Source organism: Brachionichthys hirsutus, unplaced genomic scaffold (assembly GCF_040956055.1).
Source record: "Brachionichthys hirsutus isolate HB-005 unplaced genomic scaffold, CSIRO-AGI_Bhir_v1 contig_1453, whole genome shotgun sequence".
In the NCBI taxonomy this organism is placed as follows: domain Eukaryota; kingdom Metazoa; phylum Chordata; class Actinopteri; order Lophiiformes; family Brachionichthyidae; genus Brachionichthys; species Brachionichthys hirsutus.
In genome coordinates this window covers 30,598-43,026 of record NW_027180536.1, presented here as the reverse complement: position 1 = coordinate 43,026, position 12,429 = coordinate 30,598, and the positions used below count along the sequence as shown (strand labels likewise).

Sequence of the window (12,429 nt, the reverse complement as noted above, 5' to 3'; positions counted from 1 at the left end):
AAAGGTCAAATGAATGAGGTTTAATTATAATACAATTATATTTAATGATATAATTTGGACAAGTTGGCGGGCCGGATTAAAAAGACCAACGGGCCGCATATGGCCCCCGGGCCTGGGTTTGCCCATGTCTGCTCTAAGCCGTCCATCATGGCTGTCCTTACCACTGTCTTGTGGACCTTTCCCTTCATCCTCGCTGACTCTCTCCCATCACAGAGCACACCTGATACTTTCCTCCACCCATTCCAGCCTGCCTGCACATGATTCTTCACTTCCTTTCCACATTCTCCATCAGAGTGCACTGTTGACCCGAGTTACTTGAAGTCATCTACCTTCTTTCTCTGTCATTCCTCACCATTGAAAGAACTACGATGCTAAAATAAAGCTAATACTGATGATATAAACAGCACCAGGTTCAATATAATCTACAATATCAAAAAGACTAAAGTTAGTTAGTAACATGTATTAATGGAACATGAACATTTAGCGATGGAGAGGGAGCGGAAAGGAGAAAGCTGTAACTTTGGTTTGGTGTTTTTGTGCCCCGTAGTGTCCACAATTAAATGAGCGCAGCTTTAAAGAATTGAGTTTTCCTTCACGTCATAAAATGTAAATATCATCTCGAGTCTGAGAGACGCTACAATTCATCACAGCAGCGATGCATTAATTGCTCGCGCTTGCTGCTATTCTGTAGGCAGATTTGTGTTTGTGCGTGCGCTTTTGAATCTGCCGTTGTCGTCCAAGGCTAATTGAGCAATTCCACAGTGGGAGCGCCCCTGTTAAAGGTCATGGAACGCCATTCCTGCATGTTCCCCGTCGAAGCTAGAAGTGTTCCCGTTCACACGCAGGCACAAAACGGACGTGTTCTCCAGCACACGTTGTTGAGATAGCGCCTACAAGCGCCCACGTTGGCCTGCATATGTAAATGCTTTCTATTCCACACATGCTGTCCCCACTTAGTCAAGGAAAAGCTCTTTCAGTCTTTCAGTTCTTTTGGAGTGGGAGGAATCTCACCGAGGATGCTGCAGACTCTAGGAAGACGTACAGAGCCTATCATAAAGTATTGAATCCACTGATACCTCTGAGATGTGCACGTACTTGTTAAGATGTGTTTATGTCGGTGTGTAGCTATGTGTGTGTGGGTGAGGTGGTTGTAGTTTATCAGCGACAGCGTGATTCATCTCGAAACTATAACGTCTTTTCTGGTTGGAGGGTTTGCTTTAGAAAATGTGCTTTGCCGATACTTTTCTACAATTCTTGAAAGAGGGAGCTAGCGCAATCCGGGCGTGAAGGGGGGGGGGGCGAGGAAACAGCAACCGTGGCGTTTTTGAGTCCTGTTCCTTCTAGCGGGAACAGCCAGCTGCTAGTCAGAGCTAACCAGCCATATGCAGCTGCTGTCAGAATCTCCATGTCCACCCTTGGAAACACGGAGTCCACTGGAGCTTAGACAGTCCGTCCTCAGTGTTACCTGTGTTGAAGGCTCTGGTTCTGGTTGGGCCAGAGTCCTGCTGTTTCGGGAACGCCCTAACCGACATGATACTGACATCATCAGCTGGTGACCTTACAATGCTAAGGATGATTTCAAACAATAAAGGGTACCATTTTCCACCAATCTGGAAAAACTGGCCAATTAAAACCAGCGTTGATGCGTTGCGTGAAAGTATTTTCACACTTAAGTTGACCCCGCACAGATCCAAAATCCTCGCCTCATGCACGCCTGCCGGTTTGTGCGCATGTGCTTGCATGCTTTATTGCACATGTGACTCGAGCAAACGCCAACACTGGTGGCCCTTATGTGTTTGTCCCATGCAGACGTTCTGTGAGTGTGTGCCCAGCCCCTCCCAGCTCAAACACCACTGGTCAGACTCAGAACCCGCCAGGGAGACCCCGGCCAAGGTAAGACCCTGTCGCTGCATTGCATCGAATACATAAACAGGCAAACAGATGCATGTGGGTTACATCAGAATGATGTAAATCCGGACCTATTGGAATTTAAACTAAATTAGATTCCACAATTGTGTTCATCAATCTTTTCACAATTTGTAGCCTAGATCGGTAAAAAATCAGTAAAAAAGATGTTTCCCTCTATCAGCTTGTTCAGTCTAAAAATCCCTCTTTAGTTGGTGTTTAGCTTGACAAATTGATTTGTTGATTGAACTCTCAATGAGTTTGATTTCCCTGGAACACTGTCAAACTGCATATTGAAGGTTGGTGCAGGTCCCGGCAAACATCGAGGAGTACATAAACAGATGGAACTGATTGAAACTGACAGGAATGAAGCAGTTTATTGCTTCATTTATGCCTGTATATTCCATCACACCTTCCCTCTGCCAGAAACATGCAACACTTTCATTGGAAACTCGCTCACCGTGGTGAGGATTACTGTGATTTTCATCACAATCTTGCCTTCTCATTGCTTTGGTGACGGCAGTGTGAGGGATTATTGCACATTAAGCGTCATGTTTTGCCATCAAGCCACATCGATGGCACAGCCTCACCTCAAGCACTGAAACACACAGGAATTAGACGGGATTAAGCCCTGCAGATTAAGCCGTGCAGATCCTCTGAACTGAGCGCAGTGATCATGAGCCCGATTTCATGGCAGAATTTGGGAAGCTATGTGTTGAAAATTGGTGCAAAGCTGCAGGCGAATGAACCAGAGATTAAAAATAGGTGTGAATCCCTCCAGGCTTGCTATGTGCACCCTAATCAGCACTTAAAGTCGTTTGTGCCTTTATGTACATTGACTGGGCAGCATTAATGTGCAACTCATCCTGCACACATTTGTGTTGTTGAAAAGGCGGAAGAGGCAAAGTGAGTGACAGAGACAGAAAGAGGATGCACAACTTCTCCTGGTCTCCTCTTTGGCTAATGAGCAGATAAGACCTTCCCTCTGAGAAGCGCCTGCCAACGCATCGGCGAGGGAGACCAACGTTTTCATTGAGAGGAATCCTCTATCATTATTTGCCTCTCCCATCTGCTCATCGGGGGATCTCCCGTCCTGCTCCTCAAATCCCACGCTTGTGGAATGAGCTGAGTGAGATAGGACAATCTGAAAGGTGGCCACTAATCACGGAGCGAGCTCCTGCTGTGTTATTAAGCGACAAGGATGAACGTGCGCCTCACCGTCGGCCTATCGGAGGCCGTCGTACGTCTCCTCCACGTTAAGTTAACAGTCAGTATGCTAGCGATGAATATTTACTGCAGTATAGATGACGGCTGCCACTGATGTCTCGGCCCCGCTGGCGATGGAGCTCAGTGAAGCTGTTCTAATGTTGCACTGCAGCCATTTTGCAGCATGAGGCCATTATACACATTATACACAGCACAGGCACTCACAGCTGAGCCCACTCAATCACTCAGCTGCACCTACACTCAGACATACAAACTGTTTGACATGCAAAGTGAGATTTCATAGCGCACTTCAAAGTCTACATGGTGAATTAAAACAAAGTGAGTGGAAAAAAAAAAAAATCTATTCTCCCCTGGAGCTGTTTCCTGTGATGATGTGTCCTGGTGCAGAAACGCAAAGATGTGAACCTTCTGACAAAGCCGTGCAAGCTTTTGTTTTTTAACGTGCAATATGTACCTGCCTATTGCAAAAAAATAAAAAATTAAATGGTAGTAATGCCTGTGGGTAAATTAATTATGCATGCTTGTGCATCATGAATCCACATAATATTATTGTATGTTGTGTTGTCTTGTGTCTGCTGCAATTAAATCATTTGGTATAAAGCCCTGAAGGCTTATATGCCTGTGGTAATAAAACAACACAAATTCCAATAATCACCAAAACAAATGTTCAAAAACAAAAAGGGGGGAAGAGTGGGAATGCCAAAAGTAGATGAGAAGAGGATAAAGAAAAATATGCAGGGAGGGGAGATGGGGAACAGGTGAGAACTGAACACAGGTGAAATCAATACACAATCTAAAGGGAAGAAAAAAAAAAAACATGGAGGGAAAAGACACTTTCAAAATAAAACAGGAAATAGACTGGCCCATGACAAGCGTCACAAATCAAACACAAACAAATCTATATGTTAGTGTATGTATGATAAATTAAACTGATTTTAAATATAGCCTCTTTGCAGATTGCGTGGCGCATCAGAACCAAAGTCTGGCTTTACAGAAGCTGAAAATGCAGAAGTACACATTGGCACAGCTCTTGGGAAACTGTGTTGGGTTCTACTCCCTGGCTGAAAACAATTATCCATGAATTTTTTTATGTTCGATTTTTGTGTGTGTGTGTGTTATGCTCGGGGGAATCCAGCGGGGAACTCACAAGCCTCAGCAAAATTTGGCTCCAGGCCCAAAATCTGTCCACCAATGATGTGAGGTTGTGAATGAAGCCGGGGGCTAACAAATGGGGCCCCGAGTGAGCAAAACAATCGGCTCCCACGTGGACCCCCCCTTTGTGTGCATCCGCTTGGACTCATAATTAGAGGAGCAGAGGGCTCGTTGTCTGTCGAAAATGATCCTTAGATATCAAATAAGCCCACTTTGGGTCGACAGACAAACTGAGTGTGGGTTATTCCCATCCTAAGTCACAGTCGGACCCCCATATGGCCTGGCTGTCATCAGACACAGCCTTTGTTTTTTAATGCCTTCTGCCTAAACGCTTGCACAACGGATGGGACTATTTCCTGGACAACAGAACTGATTTTCCTCACATTAAAGGAACCATAAACCTCTCCCGTTAAACAGACCATTAGCTGTCTATTAGTGTAATTCACTGTGCTTGTGCAGCTCATTTACATATTAATGAGCTTGCACTCACACATACACACTCCCACACACCTACAAACAGACACTAAAGGCACGCTCACACACACCTGCCCACATATTCTCACTGAGGGAAGATCTCCCAGTGTTGATACGAAGCACAAGCGATCAGTCGCTGATTCAGTTGGAGGGAGCTATGGAGGAGGAGCCAGGCATCGTTAATCAGGCATTGCCGGCCCATATTGCTCTCTCCTAGCCATTGGTCTCTCGACTTCAGTGGAAAAATGGATCCGGATCATAAAGGGCCTTCACGCGGGCCTTTTATGGTCTAGTTAATGGAGACTTTGCTACTGGTTGATGTCTGCCCTTTTCCTCTAAGAGCATTGTACTCTCTGTTCATTCATTTACATTTCTATTGGCTGTCTGAGTCTCCTTTGCTTTTCCTTCTCTTCCTGGCTACCGTTCTATTCACTTTTTTATTGTTTTCCTTCCCGTCTCAGAGACGGAAAGATAGAGCATTGGTGCCTTGATGTTTTTGTGTGTGATGCCCATATCCCAGAAGTGTCTCTGGTCTGCATCCTCCCACTAATGCACGGTCAGCGCTCTGATGATGGACTGGACAGAAACGGTCTGTTCTTTGTTTTTTTTAAAAGTTGTGATTAGTTAGACCTTGAGTTGTGCCAGATGTTTCATGAATAGAACATTTTGAGAGATGCTTATTTTGGCATTGTGTTTGAGTTCTATTGAAAGAACTGAAAGGAGGAAGGTCAAATACACGGTCCATGTCTCATCCCCTCGTGACAAAGAGATCAGTCTAGGTTTTATTAACCGTGTGTTCTCTCACATGGACGGAACATGATAACACAGCAGACATCCTGGAGCCCAGAGCGCGGGGGGGGGGGGGGGGGGGGACAGCGATCTCGCCAAGGTCTCATGATAAAGGTATTCACTTACAAAGGCTGCCTGAGTTATTAAATTATTACATATGAGAGTTGAAATACATTGATCACGCTCATGTGGCGCAGCTGAGGCTTGAATTTCGATCGATTTCAGTCAGAATCCTCTTCATTTTTGTCGCGTGATTAATCAAAGCCATGTGTTTTAGAAAGTGGGCTGTGACATGGTGAAATAATTCTGGATAAATGAATGGGTGCATGTGTAAATGTCCATATTACCGAAACAAAGGGGATTGATGGACAGACGGAATGGGTTGTTCTAGTTAGTCCACCGGCTTTTAGTCACAGTGAGTGCGGCTGTCGGCTCGAATTCTACTTCCCCACAATGCTGGAACCCACAGATATAAGCAAAACGACAGAAGTAAAGGAACAGTTGAGAAGAGAGCGATTGCAATCTTCAAGAAGTCTGGCATTTGCAGGAATCTGCATTATGTGGCTGCATAAAGCAGTCATTTTGACAGATGGGAATACGACTGCGCCGCTGAGCTCGTGGCTTTCAAACGAGCTCCCAGCAATGGCTGAAGGTCATCTCTTCTTGACTGGAACGGGCGTTTTGTTGTAATTTGTGCCGTTGTGGCATCCTTGATTCTAACATTCTCTCTCCCCTCCTTCCCTCCTTCCTCCCTACGCTCAGAGAATGAGTTGCAGCTACCTGCTTTGTACCATCCTTCTCTTCGTGGCCGTGCTGCTGGCCGTAACCGTCACCGGAACCATCCTTTTCATGAACCACTACCAGGCGCCGCCCATGTCCGACGGCCTACCCCACATCTCCACCAATCAGGATGAAGCCAACGCGCTGGTCACCGTCGAGAGAGGCGACGGTTCTCGCATCAACATCTTCATCGACCCCAACTGCCCCGACTACAACAGTAACTTTTTGCGGCTGGAGGGCGTGCAGACATCGCTGCTGCACTCGCTAACCGACCACGACTCCGACCTGAAGTCGGTGAAAGGGCAGGACCGGGCTCTTCTTGTCAGTCTGGCGGAGGAGGTAGCCAAGCTGTCAGCCCACGCAGGGCAACTGAAGATGGACTATGAATCGCTGCGCAGAGGGCAGGGCAACCTGGGACAAGACCTGAACACCCTGCAGGCGGAGCAGGGACGCCTCATACAGGTGAGACATGTCAACGCGGCAACATCGATGTAAGGTCATGTCCAAGTTTCTCTGTGTGTCCTATCGTCTCCCAGGACAGCCCAAATGTTACATTTCAGCTGTGTTCTCTGAGCTTGAGATGTTGCTGATGCTGCCGTAAAATCAATCACACAAGTACTTTCATTATTACGCAAATGAAATTGCCTTAAAAGAGATGGAATTATGTCACCAGGACGGGAGACAATTTCTCTCGGCAGGAGTGAAAGAACGTCAACCTGTGTGGCGCTTGATTGGTCGAAGCGGTGGAAGTGTGTTCGTCAGACATTTAATAAAATCCACAGCGAGTAGAATCAGCGTTATGATAAAATGCATATGTTTTCAAATGCTCCGTTTATGATGTTGGTTTGTCTAATCCACAACCTCAAATATATAGAATTGTGCAATGCATTTTATTAGAGGAGCTAAACATGTTTTACGTGCAAAAACTTGATATTTGAGTCATCCGATGAATATAATACAATATTTTCCTCTGAAAAAGAAGGGAGACTCAAAGACCGGCCCATTTGCTGCCTCGGATGACTCGGACTCGGTTACAGGGGAAGGGATGTATATCATGATGCCAGAAATGGAACATCTCGAACATTAATCCAGTTGGCTAACGTAACGTCAGATTCTTCCACGTTTGATGAAAACATAATTAGACCCCTTTAGTTTCGCGCTGTCCATATTGATTGATTTATTCCTAAATGTGCGTGGAGAATCTTCCCACTACATGCTCATTTAATTTTGGCCCATCGGGCTCGGTTTCTCCATTTTGCAGTAAATAGATTTCATAGCTGCCAGACATACATCTCAAACAGCTGAATGCATTCCGCTCCTGCCAATCTTTCTTTTAAATCCTGATGTCTTGAGCTCGGGGTTCAACATTGTTTAGAGAACGCAGAGAAATTAAAAAAAAAAACCTCTATGCATCAGTCCGCTCTGACGCCACAGGCAACGGACGCCACGGGTGCTGATTGGGGGCTCAATGGAGGCAAATTTACTGTTAATGTGGTGTTGGTGGCATAGTGCAGTGGGCACTGACTGGAGGTGGTGCCAGCGGGCCAGACACTCAACGTGATTGATTTCCTCTTTAGAGGCAAGGCGTGCGGCGCGCACATCCGCTGTTTCGGCCCGACACCATGGTGCGGCTGTGATCTATGGGCCACCTGTGGCCAGAACTTCTGATTTATAAGACACAGAGCTGACTGTGCCAGTGTTAGTAATGGCTCAGCGCGGCCCTCCCCGAAGAACAGTTCGCCCTGCCAAATAAGAAAGAAACCCTTCAAAATGCCCCTGAGGAAATGAGCCGCAGAGTCTGATTGCAGTGGTTTTAGGATCGAGGCTTCTTTTTTTTGACATTTTCATTTTTCACAGTGACTGCTTGCAGTCTCAACCACAAAAGATACGCCAAAGCACTAACATTTGCATTTAAATGAGTCGCAACATCTGAAATACTTCCAGTGTAACATCCCAGCGGCCTCTTTGGCGGCCTCTACGGCGGCCTCTTTGGCGGCCTTCGGGTTGCCGTCTCCTCGTACTGTTTCTCTTGTGCCACTGCTTTTAACAGTTGTCATAATGTCGGCAGCTGTGTATAAAACTCACACACTAGGTTGAGCTCGGGAGGAGTGAAAAGAACGTTCGGCAGCACCCAAATATCTCTAAAAAATATGGGTGGGCCAGGTTCCGACTGGTCCACCGACAGAAGCGTAGTTCACACATTCCATTGATGTGACATTTTCCGCCATGTCTGACTACAAGATGACTGCGAGGAGATAAAGGCTGTGAGGACGAGTGTGACTTACTGATTTCCCTAAACCATAAGCCACAAGTTTAAAGCAAATTCTATGCCAGCGGAATATTAATGTTGTGGATGAGAGACACCCACAATCCTAGCGGAGAACTGGGCAAAACCCGACCGCTGCAGAAAACCGTTTTACATCGCGGCGGACACAAAGTCCTCCGGGGACGGCGAGTCAAACCCACCCCCGGCTTGTTGCAGCATTCCAGTGACGGATGGGAACCAGGAAGTCTAAATAATGCTAAAGGTTGCATAAAAATATCAAACTTAATCAAGCATATTGTGCTGGTGGCACGATTAAATGTTTTAACAGAAATATAGAACAATGGAAACACATGGGGGGGTTAAGATAAAATTGTTATCTTCTAATTACAGGTAAATGTAATAAGAACCAAGCATCAACAAATATACTTTAGAAACAACATATATTTGTCTCCTTTTGTGCCTTGTCAAGTCGCACAATGGGGTACATGTGAAAACTGTGGAGGCAGACTGTGAGATAAATTAAATATGGGACATACTGACGGGGGGGAGGCTGTTGGAGTATGGCTAATCTGGCTGGTACACAGGGCCATCCCACCATCTTTAATTACACACAACCCACAACAGGTTCTATCCATCGTCTGGGCAATCTTTTATTCATGGTTCATTTGCTTCAGAGGCCTCCCTGTTTAACCAGAGGAATGCAGCGACTAAATCAAACGCCGTAAGACCAAGTCAAATATTAAAGGCTCAAATCTTTACATCTCAAATTGTTGCATTTATCAAACACGATAAAAAACGTTTACATCTGGATTATCGGACTGAAGGAAAACAATTTGCCACCTACGCCTGTTTGAGGCGGAGGTCGAAGTCAGATGAAGATGTGCTTCTGGATCACGGCTGTCAGAAAATGATAAAAAAGGCGAGGATGCGAGCAGAGAGACGTCTGGGAGCTGCACCGCCGCCGGAGCGCTGCACGTTAGCGAAGGATGAGGTTATCAGTCAGCTTAACTGGACCCCGTGGAGAACCATCAACTTCGTGAATATATATATATATATATATATTACTTGCCTCTGGGATCTGCTGTCTTGTAGGATGGAGGCCCAACAGAAACGACGATTGATGTATCTGCTGGTTAGCTCCTCTGTTAAATGATTAATCCTGTCGTCTGTGAGGTGAAACAACACTTATGTCTCTTAAACATGAAACATCTGCCGAAATCGTTTTATTTACGGCACAAAAGTTCAGCCCGATGAGACAAAACATCGACTCTGACAGACAAAATAAAGGGAAACAGAAACACCCAAACATGCTTGTTTTTAAAGCTGGACTCACTAAAGAGTCCGTCGACACCTGATGGCTGTCTAATCACGGCTAATTACACCAATTAAGACTCTATTTAAGAACACACACACACACACGCACGCACACACACACACACACTATTGGAACAGACAAGAATAATAGCTTCCTCCTTGTTGAAGGTTAAAAAACATTCCTTCTCAATTTAATTGAAATTTCAAATCTGAAGGCTGAACCAGAGTTTTCTCAACGCTTTTACAATAAATCATTTTAAAAACGTTGCACCATTCGTCACAATAAACGTCTGAACGACACACTCTTGCAGCAGAAAGCCAAGTTTTGCTTGCTTTATGCTGCCTAGGTTCTCAGATGGCGTTTTTGTTTTAGCTGTCTTTGTATTTGTGGGTACGGCGCACACAGTCAGATGTAAAATTATTCAAATGATCCCAGGTTTATTGCTAAAATATAGGATTTAGCAGTTGCAAACAGCGAATCACTCAAAGACAGTTTAAACAGCTCATTGCCAGAGATTTAAATGTTATTCACACTCAACACAAATACGACCCCCCCAGAGACACCCTGGATCATTCCAGAATCCGCATGACAAGGAAAAAAGGGGAGGAGCATATATGTATGTTTGAGTCTCCAAACATACTTTTACATTTCTGAAAGCCTGAGTCGTCGTTAAATGAGTACGTCGGTACGTGTGCAGCATCTGTATACATACGAGGTCTAACATCTGCCCGCGTAGCGGTTAGCCAACCATGGCGGCGCGTTAAAGCACGACCTTTCAACAGTGAAGAGGACACAAAAGGCTGCAGGTAAGGAGGCGACCGCGGCGGCTCATAGGTTACCCCCGCTCATTCATCACCAGTCTTCCCCACAGGGTGTTTTTGCAGCATTCGCCGGGGTGCATTGTGGGACGGGGTATAAAGCGGTTCCTGCAACACAGAGCAGGCTTTGCTCTCGTATGTTTGTAAAGGTCCCTGAAGGACTGTGGCATACCAGCGGTAAATATTCTGCATGTTTCAGCCCATTAACTGCAAATTGAGTCAAAGATATATTACCGTTTCACAAAGAACACCAAACATTTAAAGATGAACTAACCTGCTTTTCGGAACAGCCCTTGGGTTTTAATATAATGCAGAGCGTTTTTCATTTTTGTGGAAAGTCTTTCGGTCGTGCGGTTGAGACCAGTGTGAGGACTGTCCTCGCTGGCTCTGGGAAAAGAGCAGCACCGGCAGGCTGTTAGCAAGGACTTAGACAAAACAAAGACAACAGTCAGGTGACTCCCCTCCCATCGGAGGCGTTCTAATCGTATCAAGGCAAACGTGCATAAACGTGTATTCTTCTTCTTCTCTGTCGCTGTTTGTGTTGCAGCTGCTGTCAGACAGCCAGATCAACATGGTGAAGGTGGTGAACTCCGTGAGCGACGCTCTCAACGCCATGCAGAAGGAGAATGTGGGGCTGAAGGCACGCGTCAAGGCCGACCTGCAGAGGGCGCCGGTCAGAGGAGCTCGGCTCAAGGGCTGCGCCAACGGTGAGAGGCGTGAAGCGTGGTGTCCACCTAATTTGGAATGACTGGATTCTTTCTCTGTAGATTTGTTTGCCAGCTGTTCATCTTGGATCTGTTTGTATAAATGTCTCCGCATATGTTTGACCTTCCGTCGCCGTTTCCCCGCTCAGATCCAACCCTCTGCTTGCTGACTCCATCAGTCTCTAAAATGATATTCCATTGTGGTCCGCCTCTCATCCATCCTAATTCAAACCGTCCTCGCCCGATGATATCAGTTTGTTTCCCCGGACGACATCTCATCCACCTAATCCAGCGGCCATGGAGCAGATGTGAATATATATATTTTCTCCCCTGAGCTGTTTCTGATGCAGAAAAAGGCCCGAGGCAGAACCCCACTGGAAAGCTTTTTCCAGGACACGCTACAAACTACGGCATCCAACCCCGTGGCCACGGTTCCATAGGCCGCCGCGGAGCAAAGCGAGGGCTGTCCGTGCACACTGTGCGGCCGTTTCACGAATCACGGCTCATGAGCTGTGTAGTGCAGTCGCTGTGGAGATCTGTCGCGCAGTGTTTGCATCACCGGGCTGTTGATCTGTCCATCCGTCCATCCGTCCATCCATCACACACCACGGACAATTTTGGAGCAATCAATGAAGCTCACCTTTTTTGAGGTGGGAGGAAACTGGAGAACACGGAAGAACATACAAACTCCACACAGATAGGATTCAAACCCGGTGCCTTCCTGCTGTGAGGCAACAGCGCTACCCACTACGCCACCATGCCACCCTGATATGTTCACAAAGCATTTATATTGTTTCAGTTCAAAGTTCTGCGTCCGTCTGAGGATGTTGTTTTCTTATATACCATGTCTAATTATCTATTCATTTCTTAGTTTACCGGTTATCGTGAGAAAATGAGCTCCGTGGACCCTGAATGATGACATCATCACCTCAGGATATCAAGATTGCATTCTTGGTTTCAGCTAAAAAATTGTCTTTATCCCGAATAAAGTAGGTCCAA

General features: G+C 46.0%; 1 protein-coding gene across 1 annotated transcript in view; it reads left to right on the top strand.

Moving 5' to 3' along the window:
- LOC137915865 (fibrinogen C domain-containing protein 1-like) overlaps positions 1–12,429 on the top strand; it is a gene marked incomplete at its 3' end in the record, with an annotated part of 46,473 nt that overhangs the window by 20,933 nt on the left and 13,111 nt on the right. Inside the window, exons 3-5 of the mRNA XM_068758984.1 lie at positions 1,810–1,893; positions 6,310–6,789; positions 11,274–11,433. Coding sequence (XP_068615085.1) covers positions 1,810–1,893; positions 6,310–6,789; positions 11,274–11,433 — 724 coding nt within the window. The remainder of the gene's footprint in view (positions 1–1,809; positions 1,894–6,309; positions 6,790–11,273; positions 11,434–12,429) is intronic.